At 50.4% G+C, this 17794-nt stretch overlaps 6 protein-coding genes across 6 annotated transcripts; 4 read left to right on the forward strand and 2 right to left on the reverse strand.

Annotated features, from left to right (window-relative positions):
* Positions 1–4772: 4772 nt before the first annotated feature.
* On the forward strand, positions 4773–5501 carry BDR25DRAFT_263598 (nudix hydrolase 1). The gene is made up of 3 exons (XM_033686827.1): positions 4773–4938; positions 5006–5208; positions 5265–5501. The coding sequence occupies exons 1-3, from the start codon at positions 4842–4844 to the stop codon at positions 5445–5447; spliced, it is 483 nt and encodes a 160-aa protein (XP_033546511.1). The 5' UTR covers positions 4773–4841; the 3' UTR covers positions 5448–5501.
* Positions 5502–8947: 3446 nt separating this feature from the next.
* BDR25DRAFT_228610 (uncharacterized protein) lies at positions 8948–10090 on the forward strand (the record flags this gene model as incomplete). Its single annotated transcript, XM_033685281.1, has 2 exons — positions 8948–9132; positions 9181–10090. 2 exons carry the CDS (start codon positions 8948–8950, stop codon positions 10088–10090), a joined length of 1095 nt encoding a protein of 364 aa, XP_033546512.1.
* An 86-nt stretch (positions 10091–10176) lies between these two features.
* Positions 10177–10811, forward strand: BDR25DRAFT_47019 (uncharacterized protein). The gene has a single exon (XM_033698619.1). The coding sequence runs from the start codon at positions 10264–10266 to the stop codon at positions 10681–10683; it is 420 nt and encodes a 139-aa protein (XP_033546513.1). The 5' UTR covers positions 10177–10263; the 3' UTR covers positions 10684–10811.
* Positions 10812–11841: 1030 nt separating this feature from the next.
* Positions 11842–12554, forward strand: BDR25DRAFT_47045 (uncharacterized protein). The gene has a single exon (XM_033698621.1). It carries the CDS (start codon positions 12000–12002, stop codon positions 12381–12383), a length of 384 nt encoding a protein of 127 aa, XP_033546514.1. The 5' UTR covers positions 11842–11999; the 3' UTR covers positions 12384–12554.
* BDR25DRAFT_47044 (cystathionine beta-lyase-like protein) lies at positions 12555–14373 on the reverse strand. Its single transcript, XM_033698620.1, has 3 exons — positions 14054–14373; positions 12943–13989; positions 12555–12860 (listed from the first exon to the last, which is right to left on the reverse strand). Exons 1-3 carry the CDS (start codon positions 14261–14263, stop codon positions 12726–12728), a joined length of 1392 nt encoding a protein of 463 aa, XP_033546515.1. The 5' UTR covers positions 14264–14373; the 3' UTR covers positions 12555–12725.
* A 557-nt stretch (positions 14374–14930) lies between these two features.
* On the reverse strand, positions 14931–17230 carry BDR25DRAFT_326115 (uncharacterized protein; the record flags this gene model as incomplete). The annotated part of the gene is made up of 3 exons (XM_033692254.1): positions 14931–17037; positions 17091–17156; positions 17211–17230. 3 exons carry the CDS (start codon positions 17228–17230, stop codon positions 14931–14933), a joined length of 2193 nt encoding a protein of 730 aa, XP_033546516.1.
* Positions 17231–17794: the final 564 nt, after the last annotated feature.

Here is a 17794-nt window from a genome sequence, read left to right on the forward strand (position 1 = left end):
CAACAAGTCTGGACCAAGTTTCCGCCAAGGTTCTGTAAGACTTGGAACATTGGGGTTTGAGTGGGGAAGGGAATGAGAATCTTGCGGAAACTAGGCCAGTCATAACCACCAAGCTCGGCATACCAAGTACAGTTCGATGCGGTCCCCACAGGAATATTTTTGAGTTCAATTGCTGTCAGGCAGAGTGAGGCGTACTTAGGGCTCAGTACATCGTTCATTTGTGCGTTAGCATTGGACTTTTAAAGAGAACGTTATCTTAGAAATCGTACTCCACACACTGCTTGTGTGATTCTCCTTCTGCACAACTCAGTAGCTGAACCACTCTCTCTTGGTACAGTTCGACGCAAATAGACTCAGATTCCATCTTACGATATCTCCACAGAAACGCTATATGTGCCCTGCACACTGCTACATGTTTTAATGAAGTCGGTAGGCAAGGCCAAAGTATATAATTGCGGTTAATCAACTATAGGGGGGATTTTCTTCTCACTTCTAAACATGGAGCAGTCTGCCACAGTGCCAGATACATGAGGGAGCGGTGTAGTCGAATATAGTAACATTTTAGGCAATGCAGGTGGTTTAGTCGATGCGGCAATTTTATACGAAGTCGATGTCGGTGTAAAGTAATTTATTGTCACTAGGTAGCCGGAATATGTTGTGATGCTGTCGGCTGCCTGCACACTGTATGCGAATTGGATCGTCGATCTGCGAATTCAAGAAATAAAAACCTTTCAGCTATAAGTTGAATTCAATTGACACATTTTCCAGGTGTTTTCGTCCCTAATTAGAATACAAATTGGTATGGCAGAGCCTGGTGGTAATGGCGATTCCCATACAGTATGCTACTTTCTACACATTGCGTTAGATTTCGGAAAGGATTTTGTAAATTTCGCTGCAGACTTCGTAGGTTGGGTGGCAGGCATGCTGATAGATTGCGTTACAATGCTAAGGGGTCCTCTAGGAGCGCTGATAGCTGTGATCCTTCATGCCATGAACAGTGTTGAATTTCAGTGGTAATACTTAAAATACCCAATACAAATGAACGTATGCCGAAGGTTGCCAAGTTTTCATAGAGAGGATTGGTGTTCAAATTCCGAGCTGGAAACTGAGTGTCGCTAACACTGTTGCTCTGCACTGAAATGATACTATCAAAAGTAGGACTCATCTGGTTTTTGTCAATATGCCATGACTCTGGGATGCAGATAGTGTCGATAGCGGTACGCTGGCTGCATTTATTTGATATAGAGTTGCGACTTGTTAGTGAGGACGTGAACAAGTTGTAGGCTTGAGCGATTGAATGCATGTTTCGTTTCGTTTCGTTTTATTTTGTAGATTTTGGCGCATATTGGACCTGGCAAGGGTGAATCCGACATCCGTATACCAACAAAATAAGCGCCTCTGGTAACGAAGGCGTATTGAGTAGAACTAAAACCAGAGGTGAGCGTTCTAAAGGTCCTTCGCGAATCCTTTCGTATAGTCAAAGGGAGGATTGAGTAGAGCTTGTTGGGTTCTAAGAATGTAGTTCAAACACTTTTGTTCCTTAACCCGATTGGTATTGCTCGGCCACTCGATCATTAGAGTGTCACAAAACTTCTTGGATGATCTCTTCTCGTGCTAGTCAACTCTCTCCCATCCATGAGGGTGGGGATATAGCCAGATCTTTTCTACAGCTGATGTCATAGGTATGAATTTAATGGTCCATGACAAAAGTTGCTTTGCCATCATGAGAAATCGAGCTAGTTTTGGGTTCAAGGCGGTTGTCCCCTGAGTGTAATACAGATGTAGAGCAAGAGGCGAAGAAGAAAATAAAGCATCGGCGTGCATCTCACCATAGGTCGACGACTCACCAGCATTCTAGGGAACAGAACGAAACTGTAGAAAACATACTTTAGGAGGAATGCTATGAGTACCAACTCTCAGCGACATCTTACAATAATAACTGCTATCAACAGTGAGGCTAGTTAAAGCTCAATGTGAAAAGGGACCCTCATTTACGCTGAGAGTCAGCATAGTGGAGGGTAACCGTCTCACCTGGATAATTGAAGTCATTAGAATCTAGTATGATATCTGCCGGCCCCTTATATGCATCAAAAATCAAATAGGAGACAGTCTTCAGAGAAGTTAAACATGAGGTGGTAAACAGCCTGAGGCCTGTCTGGTGAAAGTCGTTTGCTCATATCCTGACGTCGGCATAATCTCATCTAAGACCTATGGTGGAAGTTTTAATGAAATTTTTACAGCTACATACTCGGTAATGATTCAAGCCAAAACCCTTGGACGTGAGAGTGTAGTGTTGCATCTGGAGAAGGGAATGCAACAAACTGCTGTTACAATTCTTGAGAGAAGAAATAGAAAGAAGCAAGGTAATCAAGGTCAAATGGTAGGCTTCCATGGCGGGCCAAGGACGGAGTTGAAATTAAGGCCGAGGCCAGAAGAATAAACGGGGTCAAGAAGGATCTCAATGAGCTGATCTGCCGTGTAAATTTTCTCTCCGAACTCTTATACTATCGAACGGTGAGTAATAGTTAGGTAAAAAAGCGGATGCGCTCACTCATTTGAACAACACATATTCACACATCGATCCAAAAAAATTCAATCCTGCCACAATGAACCGGCAAACTCTAGAACGCCTCTTCTAAGAATTTGCCGACCTCAATTAATACAAAACCAACCTCCAAGAACGTATTAGAGTGGGAGGTAGGAGTTCTCTGATAATGGAACTGCGACTTAACCTGTCTCTGGGAACATTGCAAGCACTGCTGATGACCGTCAGAAGTTTGCGAGCAACGTACTACAATTCCCGGACAGCTAAGGGTTTGATGATATGTCTGCCGAGATTGTAGCCTTGGTGGGTCTTACGAAGGTGATATGTAGGTTATATCGATTAGCAGAAACCCGGAGCGTCTGTCCGAGGGCAGAAAAGAAGACACCCAAAACTTCGTTCTGCTTGTCTAAACTCTTCAATCTGTCTACGACGCCTGAGGAAGGAATTTAGGAGCTACATTTGCAGTGCCACCCTCGTACTCGTCTCTTCGCTAGCTTGAATTGCCTGCTGTAGTGAAGTGCGTGGACTGAATCAACTTCTGGGTACAATTGAAGACTTTTCAAATTAACCATTATTAGGAGTCTGAGGGACATACAACTTGCACAGTACTTTGAATCGTAAAATCCGATTGGGAATATCGTTTTCCGACATACTGCTGTCAATGAGAATGTATACACCCTAGAGCTTTTCTGTTGTCCATACCTCAGTCTAACCGTTTACTAAATCAGACCATTACTTACTACGTTCTAGGTCGGTTGAAATTCCCTAACTTAATTTCCACATGGGTTTCGGATTTTACAGCCGATCATACCACCTTTCTGATGTAGGTTGCTCGACCTCAGGCCGCCGCTTCAAGGCGTTACCGTCGCTGGACCATGTTCAGACAGTGGTGAAATTTCGATGTACTACGAGATTGTGGTTTTGCTGCCCAACATCTGCTGTTAAAGCTAGTGAATGATAGCAAGTGGTTGAAGCATATCGTGTTTAACAAATATCAATGGGTGTCGTATGATGACGCGGAAACCTTCAAAATGCCGTTCTGTTTGCTGTCTTACAGATCTGGCATCAAAAGCGTGTAGATAGAGAGGGCAGGTCAGTGAATGAAATGGCAAATGCCATCTAGGAGAATCCATGCCCTTAAAATCCTCTTTGGTGGGTTTTCAATAAAATATAGCAGGGTAAGTTATGGAGCTGATGAATAGTGGAGGAGGGCATATAGTGGTGCGAGAAGTCAATTAGGTGGTGAGAGCCAAACTAGGTTGATTGAGATGAGATCTAAGGTCGCTCGAGCTCGAGAGAGCTCAGCGGCGACTATATGGTGGATAAAATAACACTAGTTCTAATCAGATAGACATTAGTCCTAAATAGGGAAAGAGTGTGAGTTAAGGATCCATATTCACCCTGAATCACGTGAACTAATTTCACGTGTGGCAGAAAACAGAATGGAAATACCAAGAAGTGGATGCGAGGGGTCAAAGCTGAATGTTGCGGTGCCGGGAATTAGAAAAGGATTACGGACCTTTGTCGGTGGATCGAATTGTAAATCACTTTTTCGAATATTGAAAAGTTCTAGACAAGCTAACACGGCTGACAGTGGTGGTAAATGCGACTCGAACGAAAAAGAGGTGGCACAAGGATACTAGAAAGCAGTCCTATCACGCACTACTGTTGCACACGTCACCTAGTGTGGGAGGAGTATAGAGCAAAACAGTACAAAGAGACATTAGAAGCCGTACTTGAACAATGCAACTCAAGCAAGCGGGCCAAATGAGACAGACCATTTGAGATGACGTCCTGCCCTGAATCTCAATTTTCCACTGATAAGGGAGCAAATCGACCTCATCCGGAAGCGTCTACCAAATTCTGCGAAGCGAAGTGACTGAAAAGTAAAATCTCGCTCGCAAGCATCAAAGAAAGGAAAAGATAGAAAAGTCACACATGTGGACATAAGGCTCATCTCCTCGCATCCAATCCCTCACCCACAATTCCACGTGCTCGGCCCGCGATAGATTGAACTCCCTAGTCGTTTCTTCAAACAGCCGAACCGATGTGCTTCCAAACAGCGCAATGTCGATTCTCCATTGGCCCATGGGAAATGGGGTTGAGGTCGCAAAAAGCATTTTGCCAAGCACTCTCGAGATTGAAAGATGCGCTAGGATTGCTTCGTATTAGTGCGGGCAGGCAGATGCGGATCTTGATTTTGATCTTGATGTGTTCATCGAAGCTAAATACACCGCACAGTTTCCTCAGTCTTGAAACCGAGATTTGACTTCTAGTAATTTCGAAGGTCGACCCAATGGCGGACAAGAGACCGAAAGTCGGCGTCGCAGCCATTATCCATAACACAGCCGGCAGAATCATCATGGGCGAGCGAGCCGGAAGTCATGGCGCCGGTATGGTGAATTCCTATCACACCGTCCCGCTTGTTGACCTGGGATTGGAGTATTGACCAATGTGAAGGAACGAAGCAGTTTCCCGGGGGTCATCTTGAGTACGGCGAGTCATTTGCCGAGTGCGCTAAACGAGAGGTCCTTGAAGAAACCGGGCTTGAAGTTGGAGACATTAAGTTCCTAGTAGCGACGAATGATGTTTTCGAGGAAGGAAAACATTATGTTACGGTATTTATGACGTGTGTCATTGTTGGAGCGAAAAAGGAACCTGAGGTAACTTATATTGCGAACCTTCCAGACACGCCCCACTGACGAAAATTCTCGAATAGGCTTTGGAGCCTGAAAAGTGTGCTAGGTGGGACTGGGTGCCTTGGTCTACGATGTGGGGTATGGCGGGGCAGCAGGCACTGGCGGAGAAGAATGGCCAAGAAACTACGACGAAGATGTTCTTGCCAATTGTGAATCTGTATCGAGACTATCCCGAGCTTGAGCAATGCCTGGAGAGAGGGTGAGCTGACTCTCAAGCGAAAGTAATTGGCTGGATAATGGATCGAATGTTGAGAGACAAGGAGAGTCACAATATCTTAACTCTCAAAGCGAAGTTATTGAAGAGACCTGATTGTTCGACTCTTATATACCAGCCCGAGAGCATGAAATTCCACCAGAATGTGGGCTTGGGAAACCATGTACATACAACGGCAGTGATACTAAGAGGGAGGTCCGTCTAACATTTGAGGACTTGATCGTTTACAGTGCGTGATGAATGAAACTTGAATGACATCCACTAGATTCTAGAGACGATCGTGACGGGTCCGCGGAAGCATAGCATTAACGGGCTCTAGCAATTACCCCTATCTTTCGGACGTTGCATCATTCGAAATTCTGTCCAGCATCGGCGCGGACGCTTTTAGAGGGGCAGATACGGACTCGAGAGTTCCGCCGCAGTCATTTGAAACTAGCATAAGGCGGCTTTGATTTGCTGAAGTGAAGCAATAGGCGAATGTGGATTTGCGCTTTGGTGAAGGTGTATAGCCGTGCTGAGCCACAGCGTCCAGGGAGGAGTCAAGGCGACAACTTTTAGCGATTAATTGCAGTGAGTAAAGCATCTAGAGAAATTAAATGGCCTAGATGGTATCTAGAGGTTTGTTGGAGACGCGTCTAGTGTCTATTTGTGAAGAAGCAGATCTGATGCTAATGCTCACAGCTCACTTTGATAATAGCGAAATTCGTGAGCTGAATTAGGTGACCTCCTTAAAGGTTACCAATCGGTAATAGGTCCGGACTTCGCTTTAGAAGGCTCAAATAGGTGAGTGTAGCACGTTACGGTGCTAAGGATCCTCGGGAAATTTTAAGTATCAAGTCCGTATGTTGGTTCGAGCCTTGAAACGTCAGCGAAAATGTCGAGTGAAACTTAATGCAGGAATACTGTGACTCTACGCAGCGTGAAGTCCGCTGGAAAGCGTCGCGGGCGCTACCTCCTGCTAAAATGGGCAATGAAGGCTGAGTCGTCGGTACCCTCTTTGGTAGTTTAGAATCTCGCTTGAGTTCTTGAGACGACAGTATCAACGGGCCGGATGTGCTGAGCCTCACCAGGTCTGTACGATATTTATTTCCCCGGTACTTTTAAGCTTTCTGGTGGCGTAGACATGCAAAGCAACATGGAGGAAAGGTCGCAAATTCTGTAGATGCTAACATATTTCGGTGTTTCTGAGACTGCTCGTATGAGATAGAGAATTTCTATTGCCTTAGAGGGTTTGTAGACCCTTGGAACGTCTGGTGAGTTTGGCAGTGACGCAAGCGAGACCTTTTCTAGCGACCGAAAACATGCTTATAGTGAAGGTTCCCCGTGAGTGGTTTTGATGGCGCGGAGAATGCTTAATACACCCCGCACGCGGCACTGCGCCGGAAATGAGTGTCCCAAATCTGGAAGACTTGAAGCTCCTCTTGAACGTGGCTGAGCCAAAGGGGATCGTGCTTCCACTGTTTGATGAGTTTGGGAAAGAGGATTCCAGGTCGATGGAAGATGTTCATTTTTGGCATTAAATTGAGCATGAGAAATGTTCGCTGAGTGTCGGGGTCTGTGTCAGACAAGGCTGATGAAGGATGAGGCTGATGAAAGATGAGGGTGAGATGAAGACTGGATTAAGACTTGGCAGGCATCATCACGTGTGGGGCCTTGCGATCCGCAGGCCTGGTCGCTCGGACATCCGCTCAACAAGCTTTCAACCACCTCATCTGATCTCATGTTTCATGTTTCGCTCATCGATGGAGTGGGGCGTTGAAGTTTGCGAGCGTCAAGTCTGTTGACTGGGCTCTCTCACCACTGCAGTCTGCCGCCCAGAGTGAACAGGTGAAACCGGTTCACTGACGAGTAATGGATTGGTACGGATGAGACAACGCCTCTTCAGCAGTTTTTCCCCCGCCAAAAATCCCCTCTTACCAGCTCGCATCACTGCATGACGGCAGACACGAGATGGAGGCAGGTACGGCGCCAGGCCGGATATCTGACCAATGTAAGGCCAGTCCTTGGAGCGCAAATGCTTGTGCCAACTGCCAGGTTTTACTCTGCGACGTCTTCTGTCATTCGCCTGCCTGATTGGGCCGAAGCCCGTTTTCCTTGGCCACGGTGCGAGGTTACTCAATGCACTTTGTATTTTGGACCCCATGGTCAAGTGAGCGGATAACATCCGGAGCGATCGAGCCAAGTGACCTCTGAGACCTTGCCTTCGCTAGTCTCTCACCAGCACTTCTGGTGGAGGTGGGAGTGTCCGGTCGGAGAGGCCGCGAAGATGAGCCACAGGCTGGACTGACTGTGGCGCAGCTGGCTCTCAGACCACGGCAAGGAAAAAGCGAAAGGAATATTCAGCGCCGCCCGATTCTTGTGACGAGTTGGCTGGTGTCAGCGAATAGGAGTTGCATTTGCTTCAACCCTCAGTCTGGCCAGCGGAATGTGTTCTTTTGAGCGAGTTTCCATCACATTTCGTTCGTTGTGCGGCTGGCCTACCAAAACGCTTAGCAGGGGTCACAATCTTATCCAGGATCGTCGCTTGTGGAGCCACTGGTCTTAGTGGCGCTGGTGTGACGACAGCGTGGGGTTCTTCGGACTCTGTCAGGATGATGCTTTTCGAGTCGTCTCCTTGCCCTTGGTATCTGCATCCTGCTGCATCTTGCTCTGCTGCTGACTTGACGGATCGACTTTTGGCAGCCTCTCCGGAAGGTCTTGCAGTGTTCCTGTCCGGAGGGTCGCACCACGACAAGGCTGCCGTACGGCCCTTCAAGACCATGACCGTGATCCCTTTGCCCGTATATGGAAGACAGTAGGAGCCTGGACACTGGCACCACTACCAAAAGTCCATTGTTGGCGTGAATATGGAGGATAGTTTTTGGTGCGTGACTAATATGCACTGGATTGCTTCTGTATAGCCGCGCGCTCGCCGACGTGCGCCATACGTTCAGGCTGAAAGGCCTCCGTGACGCCGGAATAAGGCCAAGGAGCTTCTATCTTGGGCATAGTAATAGGTGTGGAATGTAATATTAGTCATTGAGTGTCTGCGCATACTCAGCTAATAATGGCGTAGTTTCGTTTCACATCTGCACCTCTCCACCCAAGCTTTTGCTGGAGCTAGTGGACCACCAGGAACCTGCCAGGGACACTGATCCCGCATGCAACAAGGATCCTAGTGCCCGCCTCTTTCACCCTGCCAGGGGTCGTTTGCAAACGTAACATGGCCATGGCCATCTGTGCGGCTGGGCCTTCACCACCTGAGCGGTAGAGGAGGTAGGTGCGAGGCGGTGGCCCCGCTGCGACTCCCTTTCACTTCGTACTATAAAGGTGAGCCGAGCCCACCGCTGCTGCTTTCACCACCACTCACCACCACCCTTCCCCAGTCTGTCTTTTCCACCTCCGGTAGGCTTGCCTTCCAGTCGTTCTTTTTTCAGTTCACAACCACTAGCTGGTTCATACACTCCTTCTTTGTCCTTCTTTTCAGCACACCAACAAACCACTCCCAAAATGGTCGCTTCCTCCTTCATCATTGCTGCCAGCAGCATCTTCGCCCTTTCTTTCGGCGCCCCCGTAACCCGTAGCCAAGCTATTCGCTCCCTGGTGGAGCGTGGTACTTATGCGGTCTTTGGCGGTGACGGTTCGACAACTGCCGGATGGCCCAAGCAGAGCGACTGGAAGACCCTCGATAAACTGTAAGTGCCGACCTCTTCACAAAACATGCGCCTTGCTAATTGGCACAGGTGGACCGCCAACCTCGATACGCTCAAATCGTCTTGCACTCAGTTCGGTGGTGTAGCCAACAATGGGCCAGAAGAGCTCACTGCTATCCGGAAAGGTCTTGAATCCACGTCCCAGAAGTCTGGCGTGCCGGCCGAGTTCCTGTTCGCCGTCATGATGCAAGAGTCTAAGGGCTGTGTCCGCGCCCCAACCACGAACTATGGCGTCCGCAACCCAGGTCTTATGCAGGATCACGATGGCAAGGCAACCTGCAACGAAGGCGGCGTCCAAAATCCCTGCCCAGCCACGACCATCACCCAGATGATCGAGGAGGGCGCCGGTATCGGGAACGACTTCGGTTTGAAACAGACCATCGAATTGTCCAAGGCCTCCGATGACAGCAAATACTACAAGGCTGCTCGCATCTACAACTCTGGCTCTATTGCTGCCTCTGGAAATTTGGGCGATGGTATCGCTACTCACTGCTATGCCTCTGACATCGCCAACCGTCTGCTCGGCTGGGCTGATGATGATAGTGGCTGCGTAGAGGCCACTATTGGCTCCCTTACTAGCTCCCAGAGCTTCACCAGTGGCGGCGGCGGCGATTCCAACAACACTCCTACTCCTACCACCACCCCAACTCCCGTTCCTTCTTCCACCGGTGACGCCCCTAAACCCACTATCTCCCTTGTCGGCCATCAAGAAGGCAACGGTAACGGCGCAACTGTCGGCGAAGCCAACCCATCCGCTCCCAAGGCTGCCGGCGTCTCCACTTCCTGCAAGGGCTACTACACTGTCAAGTCTGGCGACACTTGCTCCTCTGTCGAGTCAGCCATGGGCATCGCTTCCGGAACCCTCAACAAGCTCAATGGCGGCCTCAGCGCTGACTGCACGAACCTGTGGCTCGGCTATGCCTACTGCGTCTCTGCGTAAACATCTTTACCTTCACTTTCCACACCATATCGTGATAAGATAACAGCGAGGCTGATGTCAATATGCATGTCGATGTTGAAGTCGTGGATGCGGTGAATGTGCTCCTTTGCTGAGCCAGCTTTGTACAGTACTATATACCCCCAGCTTTGCGTCGGTGGACCTTCAAGTTCTCTATGTGTGTACATCTCACACACTTCGGGCCAAACTCCTTTCTATACCAATACCTTTCACAAACATTTTCAATTCTCTCGTGTACCATTTATTGCATAGCATGGACGACTGGCGGATGTGCGTGGATGGGAATGCCTGGGCAAGGGACGTATTCACGATCACGACACCTGCATTGCAAGCATTTTCGGCCGGCCAAAAATACCTCACGTCAAGGAAGTCCTACTTTATTTCTTACTTGGCTCTTTCACTGTCTGTGGAGGGCTCTCTGTGTATCTCAGCATCTCACTAACCCAAAACACAAAGGTCTCACAAGACCTACATGCTTTATTGGTTCACATTACGTTTCTGTGTTTGTCCGCAAATGGCTGGTGTGGTGTGTGCATGAGTCTGTGTGTGTGTGCGTTCGTTCAGGCTCTGCTTAGCCTCAGCTGCAAGTCGTGACTGAAATTGATCCGTGCTGACTCTTCCCCTGACGGCTAAGGATCCTCGCTCACGCCTGCTTCCCCTGCCTATCATGCAACTCACATCCTTCAAGCGCCTAAGATGATGGAGGGCTATCGATAGCAACGGCACCGGCAGCGGCATCGTATCGATAACATCGAGCACAGGAATAGCAACGAATATACGATGCCAATCAATCCTTCATACCCGAGATCAGATCGGCTTATCATCGCGATATTAACGACCTCCCCCACCTACCCACCCACCATCACTTGCCCTGTCTTCGATCGCTCTTTGCGCCGACATTCTTAGCTCCCTCCCTTTCAGTCCGGAAGAAGAAGCTGAACCCAAGAAGCCCGGTCCTGGACTCGATTCGTGACTTGAAACATTTCCGTGTCCCCTTCCCCTGATTGACCATCCAGACAATGTCGCCACCGTATTTATTGTCACAGCAGAATTCTGCCGTTGTAAAACAAGAAGCGCAATTAAGGGACCGAGAATTAAGCATGATTTTGAAAAGAGATTTCTCCGCGCTGAGTTGCATGGTGCCCTCCTGTGAGTGCCTCCCGTGCCACATGCAACCCTATCAGGACAAAGGGGAATATGTACTAGCCACAATATCTGTAGATGCAGTGAGGGCTGACATGGTTGGCCGGACGGAACAGGCTTTCGGACTTCCCCTGCGGTGCATTCGGTGGTAGTGTCCCGCATAAATGTGGCGCGCACAGCCACTTGGAATCGTGAACTCCGTCGCTTCCTGAGTTCCAGCTCTAGCTAAGAAAAGATACCTGTTGCCTCAGCGCGATGGATGCGACTCAATCATGCGGATCGTGTATGCGCCTGGGACGGGGGCAGCTGAGAAGAGAGTGGAGATGGATACGAAAGGAGATGTGGCTTGATGGAGCTTTGTATTGAAGTTTGGTATTGTATTGTATTAGGGCGGGCTGTTTTTGACATAGACGAGTGAGTTACAATGGCCATGATTCCAGCCCAGGGAATCCCAAACCGACAGACGGAAATGAATGCGATTTCTCTAGCCTCGGCTAGATGCTAATGCGAGGATAGCAGGGCACATATGGAAGTAGGTAGCTGGTCACATGTGCACTTCCTTCCGAGCAACATTCGAGAGACACCATCGGACTTCTTGCTGTTCCAAAGTTATGGTGAGGAATTAGGCAACCTCTCCTCCCTATTCCCTCTGTCCTAAGTAGCAGGTAGATACTCTCGTGAACCCATTGTGGAACTCAAGGCCTAGGCGCCCACTAATTTCCGTCCCGAGTTTTATGTCTGTCGATGGATGCTGGATGTGTGGGTGTTTTGTTTCACGGTGTCGAGATCTCATCCCACCCAGACAGATCCTATCGTTCGAACCGGTCCGGTCAGGCGTGCTAGCGATGCTCGACTTACTTGTCACTGTCACCTGTCACTCTCAATTCCAAACCTGTTTCCATGTCCGTTTCCGTTTCCATTGTGGTTCCGATCTCTTCCTAACCACAATACATTATTCCACACCACAAAACCCATCTTCCGTTTCCTAGAAATGGGAACCTTGGAGAGCCATTGGAACTTCCTCGAGCAACTTCACAGAGATGTGAAAGAATTACTGAATAAATTGTTCATTCATAGATTTCCCCTGCCGAGCCGCAGTAGTGAGAGTGTTAAGGAAATGCGTATGATATGATTCTCGCTCGTTGCGATCTTGCCAACAGCCCCAGAAAACACACGCGCACCCACACATACACAGCACAGAAGTATCACGTTAACACTGCCTACCACCCTATCAGGAGGAGGAGTGACAGAGGTGACTATCGTTAGGGAGAGTTGCGAAACGAAGGATGTTGAGGATGCCAGATAGACACAGTGAAGGAGATGGGGAGAGTATTGTATCACGTTACCAGCTTGGGGGGAGAGCATGGCAGAGGTGACTAATGAAAAACTGCAGAATAGAGAGAGCATGACAGAACAGAACACGTCCGCTGGAGATGGCGAGTCGAATCGAGAGGGGTTAAGAGAACGGCGAGAGTTACTCCTCAGGCGTAGGAGCTATCTTAGAGCACTCTCCTTCTTCAGAAGACGCTTCGGCCTTCCCTAGAGAGCTGCCCACACCGAGAGCGAGGAAACCATCGGATGTGATGTTGACGGCGCCGGCTTGGACGAGCTATGCATATCAAATCAGCCTCTCTCTCTCTCGCCATATCAAGCTATTCAATCACACGAGCCTGTAGAACAGATAGACATACCGCACGACTCAAATCATCCACCAAATCCTCCGGATCCTCAATCCCGACACACAGCCTAATAATATCCTCAGGCATATTCCTCTCCGCCCTCGTCTTCGCATCGATACTGGCATGGCTCATACGACACGGCATACTAATCAACGAATTCACACACCCAAAGCTCACGCTAATCGCCCACAGTCTCGCACTCTCTACAATCCTCTCTGAAACATTGACGTCGCCTGTTTCGAAAGAGAGAACAGCGCCAGCGCCCCGTGCCATACTCCAGTGGAGGTCGTACTGGGGATGCGATTTCAGGCCCGGGTAGCGCACTTTGAAGCCATGAGATTCAAGGAATGTGGCGATACGCATGGCATTTGCTTGTTGTTTTTCCATGCGCACGCCTAGGGTTTTGATGCCGCGGAGGAGCAGCCAGGAGTCGAAGGGCGAGAGACCGCAGCCGGAGGCATTGATGGTGAAGTACAGTTTTTCGCCAAGTGCGGGGTCGTTGATGGCGATTACGCCGGCCATGAGGTCGTGGTGACCCGAGAGATATTTGGTACCAGATTCGTAGACGATGTCGGCGCCTAGGTCGAGTGGATTTTGGAGGAGAGGGGAGAGCATTGTGTTGTCGACGGCGACGATGGCGGAGGGGTTTGCGGCGTGGACAATGGAGGCGATGGAGGGGATGTCCACGATCTTGATCAGTGGGTTCGTAGGGGTTTCCAGTAGAACCATGGTGGTCTTGCTGCTAACGATTTTCCGCACTGTCTCTGGATCTGTCGTATCAACGTGGTGGACAATTATGCCCCCGTGTGCCGACAGATACTTGAGCAGTCTATTAGTTCCGCCGTAGAGATCGTCACCGGTTATGACTTCGTCGCCAGACCGTAGAAGTCGGGTGATGACGTCGAGGGCGCCCATGCCGGAGGAGACGACGAGCGCGCGGTTCGCATTCATAATCTTTGCCAGGTGTCGCTCGAGATGTGTGCGTGTAGGGTTTCCGGAGCGTGTGTAGTCGTATTCCTCGCCGCCGCCCGTCGCCGAGTTCTGCTTGAACGTCGCAGACTGCAGTGCGTTAGTTTAGTCACCGTCTCTCCCCTCCTCGCCCCACTAGAGGTTTCGTATGTACCTGGTATATGGGCACGCTGCTGGCGTTGTACTGGTCACTGCCCTCGGTATACACCAGCTCCGTCATCAACGCATACTTTCTCCCATTCCGTGGTGTGCTCGGCGCTGGTGATGGAGGGAGATCGTGGCCATCAATGTCCTTGGTCCTCAAAGCCTTTCCCACGCCATTGGCTTTCCCCTTGGAGCTTTCCGGGAGTAGTGAATCCGACATGCCTGCAGTCGATGGTGGCCGTCCAAGCGCGGTGCTAAAGTAGGGTTATGAGGGTGAATCTGTGTGTTGAAGCAAACTCAGTTCTTTGTTGAAGGGCAAGGGAATTACGGGGAAGGGGGAGGGGAAAGGAAGACACAGCACGGCAAGGGACGAGATATATGCGATTTAGTGGTCGGAAAAGGTGACGGGGTCATCCGTGAGCGACTTCTGCAGGAACGTTGATGAGTTGGTTCGGCTGCGGTTTTGGAGTCACCGCTGGAATTGCGCCATCGATGGAAAACCCAGTTCGGCAGTTTCGCCTCCGAGTTCGCTCCACAACGACACACCTGAATCCTCTCACGCTTAACCCCACACTTCACGTATCCTCCAACAATACTTAGAAGACAGGAACTTTTCCATTGAACTGCGTATATACGGTGCGAGGGTATACATACTCATCCATTCTTTAAAAAAAATAATTCCGAATATAAAAAACAAAGCCTTGATTCTGGAAATACAAATCCCATGATCCAGCGCAATGAAACGCCATACTACATGTTTCCCAGATCCATGCCAACTGCCGTGCCAGCCATACCCCAACTACCATTCCAAAACCAACAAAAGATGCCCAGGAAGCACACATTATTAGCAAAAAGTACAAAGTCCGAATTTACTCAAGCGACCTATTTTACCGGGGTTTGATAGCTGGAATCCCCTTCCGCTCGTGCAAATTGATATGGAACTCGAAGATCCCCTCTTCGGTTCCGCAGTACAGCGTGCGTCCGTCCTGGCTCATTGCGAGCCCTGCCGTGCGAACGCCGTCTGTGGGGTCATGTGAGCGGCGTCGGTGGTAGCTTGATCGTTCGCTTGGGAGGCTGTAGGGGTCGTGGGGTTGCGACTCTCGAGCATTTCTCAGGCGCTCGCGCATTTGCGTCAGCTGCCGAAGACGGCGAAGCTCCGTGCGAAGTTCGGGGGCGCCTGTCGGGCGGACATTGTCTGCAGCCCTGACATTGCGGGCCAATGCTTCCTCAATCGTACGCCATGCCTCGTCAGTCGAAGAGATGATCTGGGCATCTACTCGACGGGCATGAGCTGGGATAGGATTGGGAGATCTTGTCGTCACTGCATCTGTGATATTTGCCGTAACTTCAGGGTTGCTAGTTGGTGCCTCGGTCGTGGTCAAGAGCACCACAGAGGGCTGGCGACGGGGTATGGAGCGTGCTTGTAGCTCATTTGAATGTGACTCTGACAGCATATCGGCCATGATGTTGCGTCTGGATTCGAGTTCTCTAGCTGCTCGGACTACTGCTCTGGCTTCGAGGGCATCCCTATGACGATTGTCACTAGGCATGATCGGGAAAAAGTATTGAGAAGCAATTCCGTACCGCCTTGTGTCCTCCGACCCTGGAGTATTGTAATTGATACTCCGGGGCGCGATTCCCTGCTCACGGGCCTCTTCCCGCTGCCTTGTCGCCCGCAGGGCTTCTAGAATCTGACGTTCGTGTGATGTCGTCCGGAGGGCGTCGAGAATCTGTCGTTCGTGTGCTGTCAAGCCGTGCGGATCGTTGTCTGATTCAACGACACCGAGTCGTCGATGGAGTCTTCGACGCTCCGAGGACGCTTCAATGTAATCGTTCGCAAAGTTCACCGCAGCCGCAGTACCTTCTGAATCGAGAGCTCGGCGGTATCTTCTAATGAAATCTGCTTCTCGCCGTAGATCGCGGAGTTCGGGGCTTAGTTCCAGGTCAAAGTCTGCAATTTCTACTTTCTCAAGGCCATCTTCTTTGGGATCCAACGTGAGGATTTGCCTGATTTTTAATCCAGATCGAAGGTCAGCAACACACACTCTTGCTTGGTCCTCGCTCCAAATGAGGAAATCCCAAGGAGCGGGAGAGAACTGCATGGTTCTTACTGCTCCCGGACCGATGGTAATGCCAGGTCTGGAGGAGCTGATCAGATGCACAATTGCGTCTTCTCCATACTCGCATGATTTTAAAACGTCTATATCGAATACGGTGATGTAACCGCACTCGGATCCAACGGCACATAGACGCCCCGAGGGCGACCAAGCTGTTGTGAAGTAGCCTTCAATGGACGAACCTTCAATGGACGAATCGGGAGGGACATAGAGGCGTACCTCTTCATAAAGAGCCCACTCAGGAGGCAACACTTGCACCCTCCCCTCAGGAGATTTCATCGTCCGCGGCTTCTGCGGCTTGGCTTGCTTAAAGAAGAATCCGACTGGCTTATCACCCACAGCAACTAATAGCTGGCCATCGGGAGAGATGGTAGCATGGTTCATGGGGAAAGGGAGATCCAAGACGCTGACCTCTAGATCCAATGTTAGAGAGTAGATGCGCACAGTCTTGTCGTTGTTGGTAAGGACTGCTACAACCTCGTCTTGGCCATCCGCTTCGGCGGGAAATTTGTGTATCGATATCGAATTGACAATGTCCACTCCGATCTTCTCAAGGCGGACACGGTGCGCGGCGCCCAAGAGCGGGGGGCGTGGCAAGGGGACGCGACTTGCGAGATCCAAGGGCAGCAAGGCATCCACATCGGCGGGGTCGGCAGGTGGAAAGCCGGCAACTTCGATGGCCGCAAAGTTGCCCTCTTCGGCGCCTCCGACACACACATAGCCATAGCCTGATGCGGTGCAGCGGGCCTCCCAGGGAAGAGTGGTGACATGGGCCTGTGTCTTGGTGGCGGTATTGAGGCAGTAGACGTCTGAACCGCTGGCGTAGTAGAGGAGGTCTTGATCGGGGGCGCTGATAAAATGGCGCAATTGGTAATGGCTGATTTGGTCAACAGGAGGGCTGCACTTACTCTAATCGCGCTGGACACTCACGCAATGGGTATTTTGAGGGGGAAGAAAGACTTGGAGGGCAACACGAAGGTTTCCGTGTCTCGACTCCTGGAGCTCGTCAGTTTGGCAGGGGCGCGAAGGGGAGCAACCGGCGGAACCAACAGAAAGTCGTCGACGGCCATGCTTCGCGATTAGGGTGGTGAAGAGGGCATGTCCTGTGGACAGGAGACGTGGTGGGTGTGGCTAGGTCGCGATGTGCATGGGGGGGGGGTGGTTGCCAGGCAATACGTCAGACAGACCGACAGGGCGATGGGGACGGCGACCGACACGGGGAGGAGCAGGACAAGCAGGACAAGCAGGACAACAAAGACGGTGCAAAAGTACGCAAGGACCACAAGCATACAAGGTGAGGGAGGGGAAAAAGGGATGAGAGTGAGGATGAGGATGAGGACGAGGATGGGCTTGGTTGAAGATGGGTTGCTGTTTGAATCTCCTCTCTCCACCGTGCTTCCTGTGCCGTTCAAGGTCCTCAGACCACAGCAGCACGTGAACTACTCCGCCAGGCGCCAACCTTGGCCTCTGCAGGTGCAAGTTCACGGTGGCAACCGCCCACGATGCGGCGGCAGTCGTGTCGAATTGAATGTCCTCGTTGAGGAATTGAGCCCACGCACTGCTGTCGTCGTAGAGGGCAGCAGGAGGTGCGAGTGTAGCAGTCATCGACGTCGGGCTGGGCGCGCGGAATCTTC

This window comes from Lindgomyces ingoldianus, assembly GCF_010093535.1.
Source record: "Lindgomyces ingoldianus strain ATCC 200398 unplaced genomic scaffold BDR25scaffold_20, whole genome shotgun sequence".
Classification (NCBI taxonomy): domain Eukaryota; kingdom Fungi; phylum Ascomycota; class Dothideomycetes; order Pleosporales; family Lindgomycetaceae; genus Lindgomyces; species Lindgomyces ingoldianus.